The 15,935-nt window shown below is 46.1% G+C and overlaps 2 protein-coding genes and 1 long non-coding RNA gene across 10 annotated transcripts in view; 1 reads left to right on the forward strand and 2 right to left on the reverse strand.

Moving 5' to 3' along the window:
• LOC117005139 (SAP30 binding protein) overlaps nt 1–1,372 on the reverse strand; it is a 28,827-nt gene extending 27,455 nt beyond the window's left edge. For both annotated transcript variants that reach the window (XM_033076473.1, XM_033076472.1), the window contains exons 1-2: nt 1,220–1,372; nt 951–1,060 (exon numbers count right to left, since the gene is read on the reverse strand). In XM_033076473.1, coding sequence (XP_032932364.1) covers nt 951–1,060; nt 1,220–1,334 — 225 coding nt within the window. In that variant the 5' untranslated portion in view covers nt 1,335–1,372. The remainder of the gene's footprint in view (nt 1–950; nt 1,061–1,219) is intronic.
• A 7-nt stretch (nt 1,373–1,379) lies between these two features.
• RECQL5 (RecQ like helicase 5) overlaps nt 1,380–15,935 on the forward strand; it is a 37,499-nt gene continuing 22,943 nt past the window's right edge. For 3 of the 7 annotated variants that reach the window (XM_033076464.1, XM_033076465.1, XM_033076470.2), the window contains exons 1-8: nt 1,380–1,633; nt 2,002–2,132; nt 3,271–3,392; nt 5,055–5,573; nt 6,103–6,208; nt 6,810–6,921; nt 9,350–9,512; nt 9,855–9,937. In XM_033076464.1, coding sequence (XP_032932355.1) covers nt 1,395–1,633; nt 2,002–2,132; nt 3,271–3,392; nt 5,055–5,573; nt 6,103–6,208; nt 6,810–6,921; nt 9,350–9,512; nt 9,855–9,937 — 1,475 coding nt within the window. In that variant the 5' untranslated portion in view covers nt 1,380–1,394. Of the gene's footprint in view, nt 1,657–2,001; nt 2,133–3,270; nt 3,393–5,054; nt 5,574–6,102; nt 6,209–6,809; nt 6,922–9,349; nt 9,513–9,854; nt 9,938–14,674; nt 15,928–15,935 lie in introns of those variants that run through there. The other 4 variants (XM_033076471.1, XM_033076466.1, XM_033076467.1 and 1 more) reach the window with 4 other exon arrangements.
• LOC117005141 lies at nt 11,287–14,668 on the reverse strand. The gene is made up of 2 exons (XR_004419779.1): nt 13,360–14,668; nt 11,287–12,104 (listed from the first exon to the last, which is right to left on the reverse strand). It is a non-coding gene; the product is annotated as an uncharacterized LOC117005141 (long non-coding RNA).

The raw sequence follows: 15,935 nt of genomic DNA on the forward strand, positions 1-15,935 counted from the left end.
ATAAAAAGAAGAATCCCTGAAGCAGGAGAAAAGCTTCACTGCTTTCCTAAGGGAGACACAACAGAACAGAACTTAAAGCAGGGACAGCAGACTGAGGAATTCCTTGGCTGCTACTTGGGCAGATGGCAGAAAGCAATGTCTGCTAAGAGACTGATTTAACACACACAAAGCAGATTTCAGTGAGGAAAGGTTATAGGAATAACCCTGGGGTTTTGGCTATGTGGTAGAAGAAAGAACTGGAACAGGGAGAAGATAACACAGTGGTAAGAAAAAGGGTGATGATAAAGAAAGGAGATGAGAATTTTCCCTCTTCCCCTCCAAACTTATTGTTTCACTCCCCCAGACCCAGAGCAGAACTCCACATCCTTCTGTGCCATGCAGCTGCATTCACAGACTGTGAGCTCCATGTCCTGTCCCCCACCCCACCATTATCTCAGAATTCAGGTGATACCAGACACGTGCCATGCACCTGTGACACACAAAAGCCACCCACGTGTAGACAGGACACTGTTACATCACGGTGACCTGATGCAGAGAGTGGACCGAACTACACACAAAAGAATAATTTAAGACAGCATGAAGTTTATATTTTTTAATCCATCAGCTGACAATATGGTCCTCTTATAAGGTTCTAGTATGTCAACTATTTATAAAAAATAGCATTTATTTGGAGTGGCTGTAATAGCCTTTTCCCATAACAGAGTCCAACGACACCAACACAGTAACGAGCAACATGAGCTGTGCCAAGCTGCTGATGGGTTCCAGGGTAAATGCTTTCTACTTGAAAACACAGTGGAAAGGTGTAGGTGGAAAGTGCAGAAACCCACGCCAGGAATCAGATATTCCAGGTTCCATCACAGGTCACTATTCGGGGCTTTACTTGAAAGAGAAAAGCCTTTACAACCTGTGTAAGGAGCCAAGACAAGCTCCCGGAGCAGGGAGGTACTTACTGACTGCCTGCTGTTCTCATCGTCCTCCTCTTCGTACCCTTCCTCGTCCCCTTCCACGCGGCTAAAGTCATCTTCTCCATACCCAACTGAGACCAGGCCTCCTTTCTCTCCTAAGGTGGAAGAGAAAAGGAAAACGGTGAGGAAAGAGGAAGCGGCAGCGTGCGGGCCCTTCCCTTCACATAGCGGAAAGCGCCAGGCCGGCACGGGCCACATGGGGGCACTCAGGTGCCCCAGCCCGCCTCCCGTCCCGGCTCCCTGCCCGCCCTCACCCGTGGGTGCTCCCCCATCGCTCCCCGCCGTGCCGGCCTCGCTGTCCGACTCCGGGTCCGAGTCCTCGGCGTAAACCGCCAGCGAGGAGAGAACGCTGCGCTTCGCCGCCGCCATCTTCCGCCCCGGCCGTGGCGCACTTCCGGCGCGCGGGGATGACGCAGCGGCGCTGTCACCATGGCAACGCCGCCCTTCTTCCGCCCTCAGCGCGCCGGGGCCATCCCGGCCTCACAGCCAGAGGAGAAACTGCACCGAGAGCTCACAGCCGGAGGGGAAAACCCTCAGCGGGGCGGAGCGGAGCGTCTCGGGAGAGGAGAGGGGATGAAAAGCGCGCGGGCTGGCTCTTTAACTGAAGCGTTTGACGTCATTTTGTGGCGCCGCGTCAGTACCTGCCGGGTGTGGAGCGAGCGCGGAGGGTGGGGGCCGGGACAGGGCGGAGGTGGGACAGGGGACATGGGCTGTGCAAGGACACAGGCCCGTGGGGAGGAAAGGGGGTGGGTGAGAAGGAGCCGCCTGCCCCCACACCCCTCTGCATGTGGCGTTGGGTGGGCACTGAGATCCCCCCGCCATGAGTCCCCTGTGCTGTGCCCCGCGGGGAGGGCGCTGAGCAGAGTAAACATCGTGGCCCTCTCCAGTGAGGGGGTCTGGATGAGCATCCCTGAGAGACCCGGAGAAAGGGGGAGTGTGGCAGGGCAGCCCTGGCGGAGGTCGGGGCAGGCCTCGGGCAGAGGAGAGGAGGGTGGCAGGGTACGGGCCTAGCTCAGGTTCCTGTCGCCGTTCGCAGCATCCTTAGGATGAGCGGGAAGGCTCCCCCGGGCCTGGAGGGCAGGGTCCGGAAAACACTGCAGAAGGTCTTCGGGTTCGAGTCCTTCAAGACTTCCCTGCAGGAAAGTGCGACCATGGCTGTGGTGAGAGGTGAGGCTTGGCATGGGAGACGTGTGGAACACGGCTGGGTGTCCATCTCCGTGTGGGGTGACACTGCAGGAGTTGTCTTGTGCCTGATGTGAGCAGACCTCACCTGGACTGAGCAGGAGCTCCCAGCCCTCCACGCCCTCCTCTGCTCTGAGGTGGTTTTGGTGGCCCAGGAGCACATGCTGCACATGAGCTCTGCATCTTTTCCTTTCATTTGTTTTGTAACACTGCCTTTGCATCAGCCATGGAAATAGGAAATGGGAAAGTGCAGCAGTGTTGGTGTCTTTTCTAGTTGTCTCCTCACACCTGCCAGTGTGTTTGTGGTCAGATGACATCAAATCTGTTAACATTCAGACATTTTCAGAGTAAAACTGCCCTTGTGTTAAAGACAATACCAGTAGAGGACTTGATTTCTTGGCATAGCTGAGATCCTCAGAACCATGGAGCCATTATCAGAAACATTTTTGTGCTGATGTTGACACACCCCCTAACAGCCAGCTGGGGGTGGACAGGCAGCTCACACAAACAAGCTGCCAGCTCCCCCAGCAGCTCTCAGTGTGAATCAGAACAGTGCCCAGTCCAGTTTCCATCTGTCACCACTCACTGTTGACAACAGACCTGTCAGAAGTGGGATTCTGCATGCAAGATGTCTCTGGTGTCACTGGCACCTTCCTGGCTTGAGTTAGATCCTATTAGTGCAGGAACAGTCACTCACTGCAGGATATTATCAACGTGGTTGAGATTTTCAACTGTTTCATGTGAGGGGCCTTTCTGGGATAAGCTTTAAGAGGATGTGGTGAAGTTCTGTCATGGGGGTGGTAATGTGGTAAGTGGAGGTCTGTAAAATTAGCAGAAGCAGTTTTTCTGGAGGAGATTCTTCTCTTTATCTGGGTTTCTGTGTATCTTCTGGTACTTCTGCACAGCTGCCTCTAAATGTTTACAAAGCAATCTGAGGTTGTTTGAAGGAAACCACTGCTGGCATGCAAAGTATTGCTGTGCTTTAGAACCTAAACTGAAGTGTTTTGCTGCTATGCCACCTGGTACATGCACACATGTGCTGTTTCTGCCCACCCCTCCAGCCCAAGCCCCAGGAACTCAACACCACTCAGAGGCCTTGAGCTTTCTTCTGTTGTTTTTGCAGGAGAGAAGGATGTCTTTGTGTGCATGCCCACAGGGGCAGGGAAATCCTTGTGCTACCAGCTTCCTGCAGTTCTGGCAGTGGGCATCACCATTGTCATTTCACCTCTGATTGCACTGATTCAGGTAACTGTCTCCTGTTAGCTGGGAATAGCAATCAGGGAAGGGGTCAGGACACTCTAGAGGCACAGCAGCTGCCCTCTTGTCTTTCTGCCCACGAGTTTCTGCTGCTGACCTGCCTCTGGATTCTCTTGATGTCTCAGTGTGCTTTTTTTGCCCTGGCAGAGGTGAGGACAGCAGAGTATCTCTGGTGTGATACTTTGCATTTCTCTAAAAGGATGGTTTTGCCTTTAATAATGATCTGGTGGTTTTTATTTTCTCCAGACATAAGAAACAAAGCAGAGTAACTCAAATGCACCAAAAGATGGATCTTTCCCCAGAAAAAAATCTGCCACTTTACCTGTAAAGTAATCTCTCCAGGAGTGATGAAGTTGCCTTTGAAAGCACAATTCATTCTACATAAAAATGTGTTTTCAATGCAGTCAATCTGTGATAGGAAGAAGCTGGCTTAGCAGAGCTGCTCCATGAGCACTTTCATCTGTGAGACTTTTTTCCCTCTGCCTTTTCTACTGTTTCATCACCTGTTGGGAGAAACAAATCCCTGTAAGAGCAGCTGTAGCATTGCTTAGACTCATGTAGACCATTAGCACTGCATGACATCTGCTGCTGCAGGCTTCTGGTTTGGGATTTGCTATTTGTGGAATTATTTTAACTCTTTTATAGTCTCACTGGACAATAGCTGGCTTGGTGATAGTTCTCAGAAAGATCCTATAAAGAGTGAATTTGTTTCAAGTGTGAAGACCACTGATTAAACTCCAGCATTATTAGTATTATTAATATTATTAGTAAAATGGAGGTTAAGACATACCATTGATAAGAGAGTTACAAATAGGTTGAGATGGGCTTGATGAGTCTTAGGGGAAAGAGCTGGAGTAAACCCCAGGGTCTTCTCATCAAGCCCTGAGAAGGGGTTGCTGTGCCTGAAATGATCAATGCTGTATTTCAGTGTAGCCACAAGAGTTCAGCCTGTGCAGTTCATTATAGGGAAGGCTGAGGGGTGAACAGAAAACAGAAACAGACATTAAATCAATGACTGAAACCAGATATTGAGTAAAATAATGAGATACCTGTTTTTAGGACTCTTCATACCCTGAAATATAGTAATGTGCAAGGGGACAGGGAAGTGAATTTGTATGGCCAGTGTTCATGTGGATGTGGTGCCACATTTTCTTCTTGGTTTTCATGACATGATTCTCATCCATGCTTCTGGTCCTGCTGCACTGGTGATTTGCCTGATCCTTGTACTTGGTCCTATCTCATTGTGTTAGGACATCCCTCAGTTATTTTGGAGTGATCTGCTCCCTGTTCTTGCAGGATGGGAGTGTTTATTTGCCATCTGTGACAATGCTGGTTTGTAAATACTGAGATGTGTTCAGGTCACAGTGATGAGCTGTTTTGCACAGATCCCTGCTGGTGTTCCTGAGCAGCATAAAGGGAACACCTTCAACTGTTAAGTCTGTCTTAAAGTGAATGGATGCACAAAAGTGAAGAAAAAGGCATCTAGAATTGAAGTTGTAAATAACAGAACTGTAGGTGTGTGTTGTCCTGGGATTTGATCCTGGAGGTGGAAGCTGGGGCCTCACCTGAGTCTCCCTACTAATCTTTCTTGGTGCTGGTGATTTTCTTTAGTCTCATTTGATTTTAATTTCTATTTTGTGTTCACTCTAGGATCAAGTGGATCACCTGCTGGCTCTGAAGATCAAAGCCTGCTCTCTCAACTCCAAGCTGTCCGCCCAGGAGAAGAAAACCATCCTGGCTGACTTGGCGAGTGAGAAACCTCAAGTAAAGCTCCTGTACATCACTCCAGAGATGGCAGCTGCCTCTTCCTTCCAGCCAACACTGAACTCCCTGGTGTCCAGAAACCTGCTGTCCTACCTGGTCATTGATGAAGCTCACTGTGTGTCCCAGTGGGGACACGACTTTCGCCCTGACTACCTGCGCCTGGGCTCGCTGCGCGCCCGCATCCCCCACACCCCCTGCGTTGCCCTGACTGCCACTGCCACCAAGCAGGTCCAGGAGGACGTGGTGGCAGCACTCAAGCTCAAGCAGCCACTTTCCACCTTTAAGACTCCTTGTTTCAGATCTAACTTGTTCTATGATGTGCAGTTCAAAGAGCTGCTGACTGATCCGTACACCAACTTGAAGGATTTCTGTCTGAAGGCCCTTGAAGTGAAGGGCACCACTGGGGTAGGTTTTACCTTTAGGGAAGAAAATTAAACTGGACAAAATGTACCTTGATGGTCCCTGACCTTCTAAGAGTTGACAGGTCTGTGGCAGGAAAGGAGAAGGTCCCAGGAAGGAAAGTGCTCATGTGTATTTTCTAAGGCCTCTAAAAGTGCTCACATGTTTTTTAGTTCCTCTAAAACAAGTAGCATGTGAAGGTTGTGTTCCTGTCCTCAGAAGAGGGTTAGGCTAAAAGAAAATTGACTAGGAATACAGAACAAGCATTTCCACTTGGTTTGTCACATCCTCTGTGACCATTGTGTGTTTGTGTTCTGCTCTTTTACTGCTGTGAGGGTGAGCAGAAGCATTTGAAGTGTTAAATTTCCTGCTCTGACACAAATTCTCAAAATAACTCTATGCAGCTCAGCTATAACCTCTGCACCTGGCTGTGTTTGTGAGATGCTCCTTGCTTTGTGTCTGCTAGGATGAGGGGCTGTACTTGCAGCTTTGTTGTTTGACTTCAGTGTCCTGGCCTTTGTCTCCTGGCTCCCAGGTGTACTCTGGCTGTGGCATCGTGTACTGCAGGATGAGGGATGTGTGTGACCAGCTGGCCATTGAGCTGAGCTACCGAGGCCTGAAAGCCAAAGCCTACCATGCAGGTACTGCAGTCTGCATCTCTTACTGAACTCTGCCACCTGGGTTGGGGCTACCTAGAAAAGAGCTTTCTAGGCATGCTCTGCACTCTGTGTGATGCTCACACATCAGGTCTGTGAGGTAAGTGCAGGCCCTTCACACAGTGGCATTCCCTTGTCTCCAGAGCTGTTGGTTTTGTTGGATTTTTCATGGCCTGAAAGTGACAACTGCTTTTATCCTGGGTGAGGAACTAGATTTTTTCTTTGGAATAAAAGCAGCTGGTGCTGACTCCTGCTTGTTCCCAGGCCAGTTTAAACACTGGGAAGAGAGGAGTGTGTACATCAGTCAGTTTTAGTGAGGGAGTTGGCCTGCAATGGGGGATTGGATGAGAAAGAAAACCCTCTTGTTTCTTTCCTTGTTTTTTTGGGGGGGGTTTGTTCTCTTTGTGGTTTTTAGGGGTTTGGGGTTTTTTTGTCTTTTGGTTGGTTTTTTAGTTTTGGTTTGGTTGGGGTTTTTTTGTTTGTGGAGGTTTTTTTGGGTTGTTTTTTTTTCTTTGCTAGAAGTAGGTTTTTTTCCTTTTGTTTTATTTTTTGTTGTGTTGTTTACTTTCTTTTTTTTCCTTCCCAGGGCTCAAGGCAGCTGACAGGACTTCTGTCCAGAATGAATGGATGGAGGAGAAGATCCCTGTCATTGTTGCAACCATCAGTTTTGGAATGGGAGTAGACAAAGCAAACGTCAGGTGTGTGAGGCTGAGTGTTTTGCACCATCAGAGACTGAAACCTGAGCAGGGGGAGGGAGAAGTCTCAGGCCCTGTTACCTAATACACCTGACTCAACTGCCTGATGAACACTTGCTTAAACCAACAAAACCAGTGCTGGAAGTTTTTTATCTTAGAAGTGTGGCTGTTACAGGCCCAGAGAAAAATCTTGAGAATTTTTCCAGTCTAACTTTTCAGGCTCAGCTAGGGTTTTTTTCCCAAACTAGAGCCCTTTCTCTAATGTAAACATAAGAGAAAGAATTCTAACAAAAGATAAACACCTGCTGCATCCATGAGAAAGCCTGGAACAAGGGGTGTTGTTTCTCTGACCAGTAAGTGCTGTTCTTTTCCTTGCCTTGATCCTTGCTATAAATATAGGATTAAATTTCAATAAATTGCTCTTTCTTGCTCCATGCAGGAGAGTGCCATGTTACTGTGTCCTCTCACTGCTCCACAACACCTTACAGTAACAAAGAAGCAGCAAAACCAAACCTGGGAGGGCTTTGTGAAAACGTTAAACACAAGGCTGCAGAGCTCCTCTTTGCCAGCCATACTCAAAATCAAGACAACTGGAAGAATGCTTTTCTGCCACACCCTCCAGGGTTTCAGAAAGAGCCATCTCAGTGCAATCACAGCTGTCTCTTTCACTTCTCTTAGTGCAATGGCTGCTGTTAAAAAGCAGTGGAAAGAAAATCTGCACCTTAAATAATTCATCCACCCTCTATTAAAATAGAGCCAGCTTTTTTTTGGAGATCTCTTGCAGTGCAATGGGGAGAAAATAGCCCTTCCCAAATGGCATTAACCATATAAAAATAGAGTTCTGGTCCAATGACAAACTTTGCACATGGTTTCCATTGCTGTTTGTCTGAGATTGCTGTCCCCATAAGGGCACAGTTCCTGCCCTGCAGTATGGCTGTGCTGGGTTATTATTGTGATCACTTATTAAAGGGATAATTCAGGTGCAGCTCAGACAGCACCACAACAGACCTGATCTCTAAAATCCACATACAGAAGTTGCTCTGAATACTGTGAGAGAAGGGCAGGATATCACTGAGCTTATCCCATCAGTTCACAACTGTTTCATCCCTCTGTGTCCCTGTGCTGCCAGGAGGCAAAATCCCATAGCAGTGACAATTTTACTCCTTGATTCATCAAGTGAGGAGTCTCCTAGGACATGAATTAATGACCTGCTGAAGCCCTGTCCAGTGGTCATTAAAAAAGGCAAAGAGTAACATAGGGCTGACTGAAAGTGAAATATAGCTGAAATATGCTTGTAATCTCATTTGTTTACAAGCAATGGAGTTAACATTACATTTTACAGGATTTTTTTTTAAAGAACATTATACCCAAGCCTAGTTGACAAGGCACTGCTGCTTAGCCTTTGCTCTGTGTTGGCAGAATTCTGAGTATTCATGCATATGTTATCAAATAAGATCAGGTCTGACAGCTTCTGGAGGTGACTTCTGGACAAAATGGGAAAACAGAGGTGGTGTCCCTTTTTTCTGATGGAATCTACTCCTCTCTCTTCACTGTTAATTCAGTTCTACTTAAAATTGTTTATCAATTTCTTCAGCAAACTTCCTGGTGGGGTTTAAGTGTGCAGGGCTCTGATGTTTCCTGCTTGGCCTGTTCCTGGGCTGTTTGTGTTTGAAGAAATATGTTTGCTTGCTTTTGTCATTTAATCTTTAGCTACACCCATATGCATCATACCTGCCCTTGGGTCATGCTGGCTTTGAGGAAGACTTGAAAACATTGGCAGCATTTCTGTGCTGTCAAATCCTCTCTAAACAGGTAAAAGCTGAATTGCTGAATAGTCAGGTACAAGCAGGTTAAAGCAGTCTTGCAGTGCTGTGTTGAAAACCTTCCTGCAGAGATTATATAAAATTTAGTAATGATTCTATGGTCATATTTGCTGGTTAGGAAGGTTGTCTTCATCTGAGAAGCATAGTGAGGTGGAAATTCCCATGGAGATTTTGGCTAAGTCTCTTTTTAAAATGAAGTATTTAAAAATGTGTTTCATAATGGTGCAGTTGTGTCCCACAAAATAAATATGACCTTTTTATTAATGCTGTATTTTATGGTAAAATCTCCCAAACTCCTTAATTCAGTGTCCTTATTCCTCATAGCTGCACAGTTGTATGCATGTTTGGGATCCTCATGTGCTCATTCTTTTCCAGCCATTTGGAGTGGCATCCTGCTCACATGCTGTCCAGGTGCACTTGTTTTCCTACAGCTCTACTGCTTTCCATGTCTTTGTTAAAAGGACTGAAATTTCAGTGTGTAAATTCTCTTGCTGTTCTCCATCCTCTTTTATGTTTTTTGCTGTTGTTGATGCCCACAGACACCACACTGGTGTGTGCAGTGCTCTGAGAAACCTGCAGCCTCACATTCCCTGTTTTCCCACATGCAGATTTGTTGCCCACTGGAATATTGCCAAGTCAATGGCTGGATATTACCAGGAGTCTGGCAGAGCTGGGAGAGATGGAAAACCGTCCTGCTGCCGCCTCTATTACTCAAGGAATGACCGGGACCAAGTCAGCTTCCTGATCAAGAAGGAGCTCTCTAACATCCAGGTGAGAGCTGCAGAGCAGCACCCTCCTGCCTGGCTACACTGCCTTGGCTCTGCTCTGGTTTGCCTACAGCAACCTCTGAATATAAAATGATTAAATTAAATTTTCTGAGTCTAGAGCTGTGTGGAGCCCCATTTCAAGGGATAGCAGAAGGAAGGGAAGCAAGGAAGGAAAATGTTGCCAGGGCTCTGTTAGAGAGGAATGGGGGAGCAGAAGTTGGAGCAGAGACAGGGAGGTGTCTGTAGCTGTTTGCCATGTAGCTCAGAAGGGTTGGATTTGATCATTGCTAGAGTTACTCTGTCTGTGTATATTTAAACTACAGTTCCTTGTACCATCTACTTTCAGGAAAAAAAAGGCACCTTAAAAGAGTCTGACAAAGCTATGATGACAGCTTTTGATGCCATTGTGAACTTCTGTGAGGAGCTAGGGTGAGTGCATTTCTTTCAACCACCACTGTTAATGCTATGGAAAACATGCCCTCTTCTTCCAAAAAACTGTTATGGCTGAGATCCTCTATGCGTCCCTGAGAAATCTCTCATCACTCCCACCTCTGAGTTAACTGAGATGTTGGTCTTGGAGTCTGACCAAGTCAGGGGGATGTTTAACTTCTCTAGTGATGCATTTTACAGTATTCTATCTTTGATGATGGGTTGACTTAGTTGCATTTGCTTTTGCTTTGACTCTCCTCCCTCAGTAAATCAGCCCTCTCCTAAGGGGGCAAACAGAGCCTATGGGATGGAAGCATTTAGATTTAGTGTTTCTGTAAATCAGTGTCTCTGCTCTGCAAAGTGTCTGTGATTCTCACTGACCTTAGAAGGACCTGGTGGTGCTTAGAATGTTTCAGAAACAGGCTCAAATTATGGATGTGCTCAATCTAAATGCAGACTAGCAACCACAACATGCCTTGTTCAGGTTTAGTTCATGCCTTGTATGCTGTAATTGCACTAATTGCTGCTCTGTGCTGGATAAGACATCAAAGCTATAATTTTGCCAGGAGGAGAGCAGTGTATGTTCACTAACTGAAGATGGTCTTTGTATGTCATGCTTACAAGTTCTTCAGTTCATTTCATTTTTCACAAATGGGTCTGGGACAGCTTTTTTAACATGAACATAACACATGCTGCTTTTCTGGTGCCTTGGTGAGACTGTTCTCTCCTTGGCATGTTTGGGAAACAAATCCTGGGTTTATGGGATAGTCCTGCTCATACTGAAGTGTGGCACAACACTGAGCCCTGGGCACTTGAAGGGGCACTGCTTTGCCCAAAGTCAGGGTGATGCTGTCAAGTAGCTGCTGAGAGGCTCCTTGTTCTAAGAATTTGATCCACTAGTCTGAGGAGCTCTGCTCTTTCTGGGGTGTTTTCCCAGCTCACAGATGGCTGTTGTGGCTGGGTTTTGTATAATCATAGAATGGTTTGGGTTGGGAGAGACCTTAATGATGGCCTAGTTCAACCCCCTGCCATGGGCAGGGACACTTTCCCCTGGGCCAGGTTGCTCCAAGCTCCATCCAACCTGGCCTTCCAAGGGATGGGGCATCCATAACTTCTCTGTGCAACCTGTGCCAGTATCTCACCCTCCTCACAGTAATAGTATCAGTAAGGGAATATCACTGACCTAATTAAAATCACCCCTCCCAGAATTTTTCTTCCCTTACTCAGCTTGATCCATTCTTCCAACTGTAAATCATGGGATGTGCATCCCAGAGTCACATCCCAGCACCCCTGGCTGGCTTCCCTGCTCAGAACTCTGCAGGAAACTGAGGTGCTGTGGAAAGCAAAGCCATGTTGCATTTCTTTTTTACATATTGAATTCATACAGTTCTACTCACTATCCAAACAATGAAAGCAAACCTCAGACTCTGACCTTGCAAGGTTATAAATAAGAACAAATAAAGTCAGACTGTGTGCTGGCAAGCAAGTTTTTGCATAGTGTATTTAGGCCTGAGTATGACAGGAGAGCAATGTTCTGAACTGCTTTTAGAGAGTGGGTTCAGACAAAGCTTTCAGAGTTTCCTATTGCTCTTCTGTAAGGTGAAAAAAAAACCCAACCCACATAGCTGCAGCAGCAGAGCACATCTTTATCTGCTTTAGGTGGTAGGTGACCATTTGCCACCTCTAGTTGGTGGTTTTGCTTGAAAGATGAAAATCAGAGAAGAGTTTTCTTTGGTATTTGGTGAATGTTGCAGTTCCTGAATCCAGACAGTCTCACTGAGTTTGCTGTGGACAGCCAACTGTTCTGTGCCAGAACAACTTGCTGGCATTGGCACATTGCTCTTGATGCATGGAGAGAAATAACCACATGAGGAGTGAGATGAGAGTTTTCTGTGAGCATCACATTCAGGTTGTACCCTGGCTGGTTCTTGCTCAGCTGCACCAAGTTCTGTGTCCCCACTTTGCTGTCTACAAGTTACCCCGTCTGTGCCTTGGAGATGAGCAGCACCCAAAAACAGCAGCAAATAAAATGAGAACAATAAGAACAAAACAGAAGATGAGAATCACCACCAGCCCTCCAAGAGCCCAGTCACTTGTTGCAAGCAATGTCTTTAGGTCTTCTGGAACTGAGGATGCCTCTTGCTCCAGTGACATGGTGGCTTCCACCCTGCTGGGGACAGACAACAACAGGGTCAGGTGTTGAATTCTCTCCATGCCCTCAGCCACAGCCCCAAAACCAGTGCAGGTATGCAGAGTGTATGCAGGTATGCCTCCAAAAGGAGGGTCACAGAAATGGGAGCATAAACCAGAGAAATCCAGCTGAGACTGGTTCAACAATCAGCTCTATAGAGATGTAAAGAGGAAAAGCTGCTCACTCTACAGCATTTTGGTAGTTGAGATTTATTTTAATCATAGCTTATCAAGATTTTAAATAATACAGTGTCTCTCCAGCATGTGTTCAATATGAACTCTTTGAACCTGTACATGAAAGGTTGCTATTCAGTGGGACAAATTCCTTGACACCATTGGAAGGATCTCTAAAAGGGAGAGTTGGGGGCTTAAACTCTGAGAACACAGTGGAGATTAAATGGACACTTATTTTAAAACAAACAAGCCAAAACCCCCACCAATAATAAGTAAGGATCATGTACAACTTGTTACTTCCATAGGGCTCAGAATAGTCCCATTATATTAAAAAGGGTGTCCTGCTAATGGGGTTTGCTTTAGTAATGGTTTCTGTTACTCTGCAATAGAAGCATAAATTTTCCTCCCACAGGGAGGTCCAGTAATAATTTAAACTGGGATCTCAGTTCTACTCACTTGCTCTTTCACTGATACTTTGAATAATGACTTGGCTGACAGCTTTCTAAAGAACCTCCAGCATCTTTTTATGAGCATCTTGTGGTTTTATTAAAGCTTCCTTCCTTGTCAAGGGAGAGGATGGAATATTTCTCACACTTTCTTGCAAATGTGACTGTGCAGATGTAATACAGGAAGAGGTACTGGTTATTTTTGAAAATTTGCTTGACTTGCTGCCTCTTATGTCTGTATCCTGAATACTCTAAGAAAAATAATTACTCCTGTAAAGTGTTTCATCCTCAGCAAGCTGGATTTGACTCAAAGCACAAGCTCCCACTTACTGCAGTTTTTGTTTCTTTCTCAACAGCCAGATTTACTCAGTTCATGGTTTGTTTTCTGGGTAGATGGCAGATTACTGTGCTCAGTCTTTAGCCAGCCAGCACACAGGACATGACAGCTGTTCTGAATTCCTTTGCCTTCAAAAAGGAGGCAGCCTAGATGTAAGTTCTATAGACCCAAAAGCAGAAATCCCATGGGACTGCACACCCCAGGAAGTTCCTGTCTCTTTGCTAACTGCACTTCACCTCCCAGAATAGGAGAGCTGTATAACATTTTATAAATACCTGAAGCTGTTGTGGTTTGTAGTAGGTGTTTCCTCTGTTGCCTCCTCTTCACTCCTCCAAGAGATCTTGTCCTATGGTGAGGGACCCCTTGCTGTACCTGGAGATGTGGAGGTAGCCTGGAACTTGCCTCTTGGGGCTGCAGTAAATGATTAACAGCTGATTTTCCTGCAAAGGTGTGGCTAATCTAATCAAATCAAAGGCCTTGAACCCAACTAAAATGTCCTAATTCAGCTATTCCTCAGACATTTCTTCCTCTCCATGGCTTTATGCATTCCTACAGCTGTTGCAGTGCTTGTAAGGGCCCACTGTGGCCTGTGTGTGGGGCAGGCTGCAGGATGTGCTGGAGAGAAGAGGGCTGTGTTTCCCAGCTCCTGACTAGATCTGTGCAGTGGACTGGAGTGAGACTGCCAACAGGTCTGCCCTGCAGTCCAAAATTCACTGTGACAGTGTAGGTGAATAGACTCATTCCAGAGCACTGCACTGCTGTGAGCTGCAATAAAACTCTCTATCACTTTCCTGACTGGAGAAGACCAGAGGGATGGTGCTGGAGAGAGGGAGGAGTAAGGTGTGTGAGACTGTGTGTATCACAAGCCAAGCAAACCAGAGGGATAATGTTACAGAACATAAGCTGTTCCATTAAGTCATCAGTAGAACTTCAACCACTTCTGCTGGAGGGGCTGCCCTTGCTGGCTCTTTGAGGTTCCTCAGGGAAAGAAACTATTTCAACACTTTTATCATCATGACTGAAGTGACAGCATTCCCATGCAGTTCCTCTAGGCTTTCACAGTATCAATGGCAGTTGCTGTATTAGAAGCAGCCTTGCCTTATTCTGTGCTATTCTGAATCTCCCTGTGCAAGTTGAAACAAGAGGATCCATCCTCACTGCTGCTCCCTATAGGTGCCTGTATTTAAGTATTGATTGAAGGCAAAACACAAAAGCTTGTGTGAGTCCTGAGCAGGGACCAGGGACCAGCAGGTTTGTAGTCAGCAGAAGCTGAAGAGCTGCAGGAAGCTGGGCACTTGCTGACATCTTTCAGGCTACCCTGAATGCTTTCAAGGAAGCAGCAGATCAGGCAAACAACTGGCATGTCTGAACCCCAGCTGAAGGAATAGTCCAGCTGAGTGCAATGGTACAAAATAGTCTAAAGCAGAGTGTTAGGTCTGTGAGGTCCAGACAAGTGTGTAGAAACTGGCCCCTTCTACATGGTAGCTGGTCCTCTGCTCCAGAAAGCCACCTGAATCCTTTAGAGGATTGCCTGTTTTTCTTCCCTTCCCTTTCTTTAACAGTGCTGTGTTTATTCTATTTCTAATTCAGGAACTCGCAGTGGCCGAGATAAGACAGGAGCCATTTCTCTTGTTCCTCTGACTGCTATCTGTCGGTGGTTTAACTTGTACCACCACTGGGAAACATGCATTTGTGGCTTTTCCTGTTGAGATAAGGCCTGGCAGCTTGTTCCCAGTGACAGCAACCTGTCAGCCCTTGGTGTGTGTCCAGCCTGCCAAGCTTCTCCCTGTCTCAGCACAGGCTGGCTGAGCAGCGCTCACTGGGCTGCTGTTCATGTCTGCAGCTGGCACTGTCTGGCACAAGGCTGGAATGAAAGTCAGCTCTGTTCTTCCCTGGGTCTCGTGACTTAATCTAGATACAAAACCATCTGTTGAGTCTGTCTCTGCAAAAGAGGTTCTGAGGCTCCTGATGTCACTTTGATTGCCACTTGTTTGTGAGTGAAGTGAGCAAAGACTTATGTGACAGGAGGCTGGTGTGATACACCTCTGAATGTTTAAATTGATGCTGTGCTTGAGATTCTTTCCCCTTAACATGCTGGTTGTCAGTGACAGCTTTGGGACAGACTAATAATTTTTATTTTTTTTTTAACACTTTGTTGGTCTCAGTGTAACTGTGCATGCAGTAGCTTGTGCTGGTGCAGTCTGCTCTTGGTTGAGTAGTTGTCTCAGTTAAGTCTCAAATATTTGTTTGTAAAGAACATCCTCATTTTCTACTGGAAAGTTTTTCTTTTTATTAATTTAAAAGTAACACTGGTAGTTTCAGGAATTTTATTTTTCTTACAATTCTTAGACTATTCACTGTTCTCTGGCTGCAGATATATTCCAATGTGCAGCAGTACAAAAATACCAATTACCTAGATCCAGTATGTTGGCAAAAAATAAAGTGCATTAAATACATAAGAAGCTGATGTAATGTGCCTTTTACTAATATGGGTGCAGGCAACAGAGAAAATACATTTCTTTACAGAATTTTCTTTATTTTCTGTACCTTCTGAAGTGTAAAGAGTATTTTAAAGCCCACTGTTAAAAGCTTGATGATTCTGTTCTCCCTAGCTAGATGTTGGCTTTGGTACATACACTTAGTTGGGATACAGAAGAGACTTCTCTATATTAATTTAATTTTTTATACCTTCTCACAAAGGTGGTTGGTCACCCATTTGGGGCTGAAACACCTCTGCTTCAGAGCTCAGTGCAGAGTTCTGGCCTTCCTGTGCTGTGCCAGTTGTGGAACTGTGGCCTGTGCAGAGCCTTGTACGTCCATAAATCCCTTTCGGAAGTTCACCAGAGTGTAA

This window comes from Catharus ustulatus, chromosome 20, assembly GCF_009819885.2.
Source record: "Catharus ustulatus isolate bCatUst1 chromosome 20, bCatUst1.pri.v2, whole genome shotgun sequence".
NCBI lineage: Eukaryota > Metazoa > Chordata > Aves > Passeriformes > Turdidae > Catharus > Catharus ustulatus.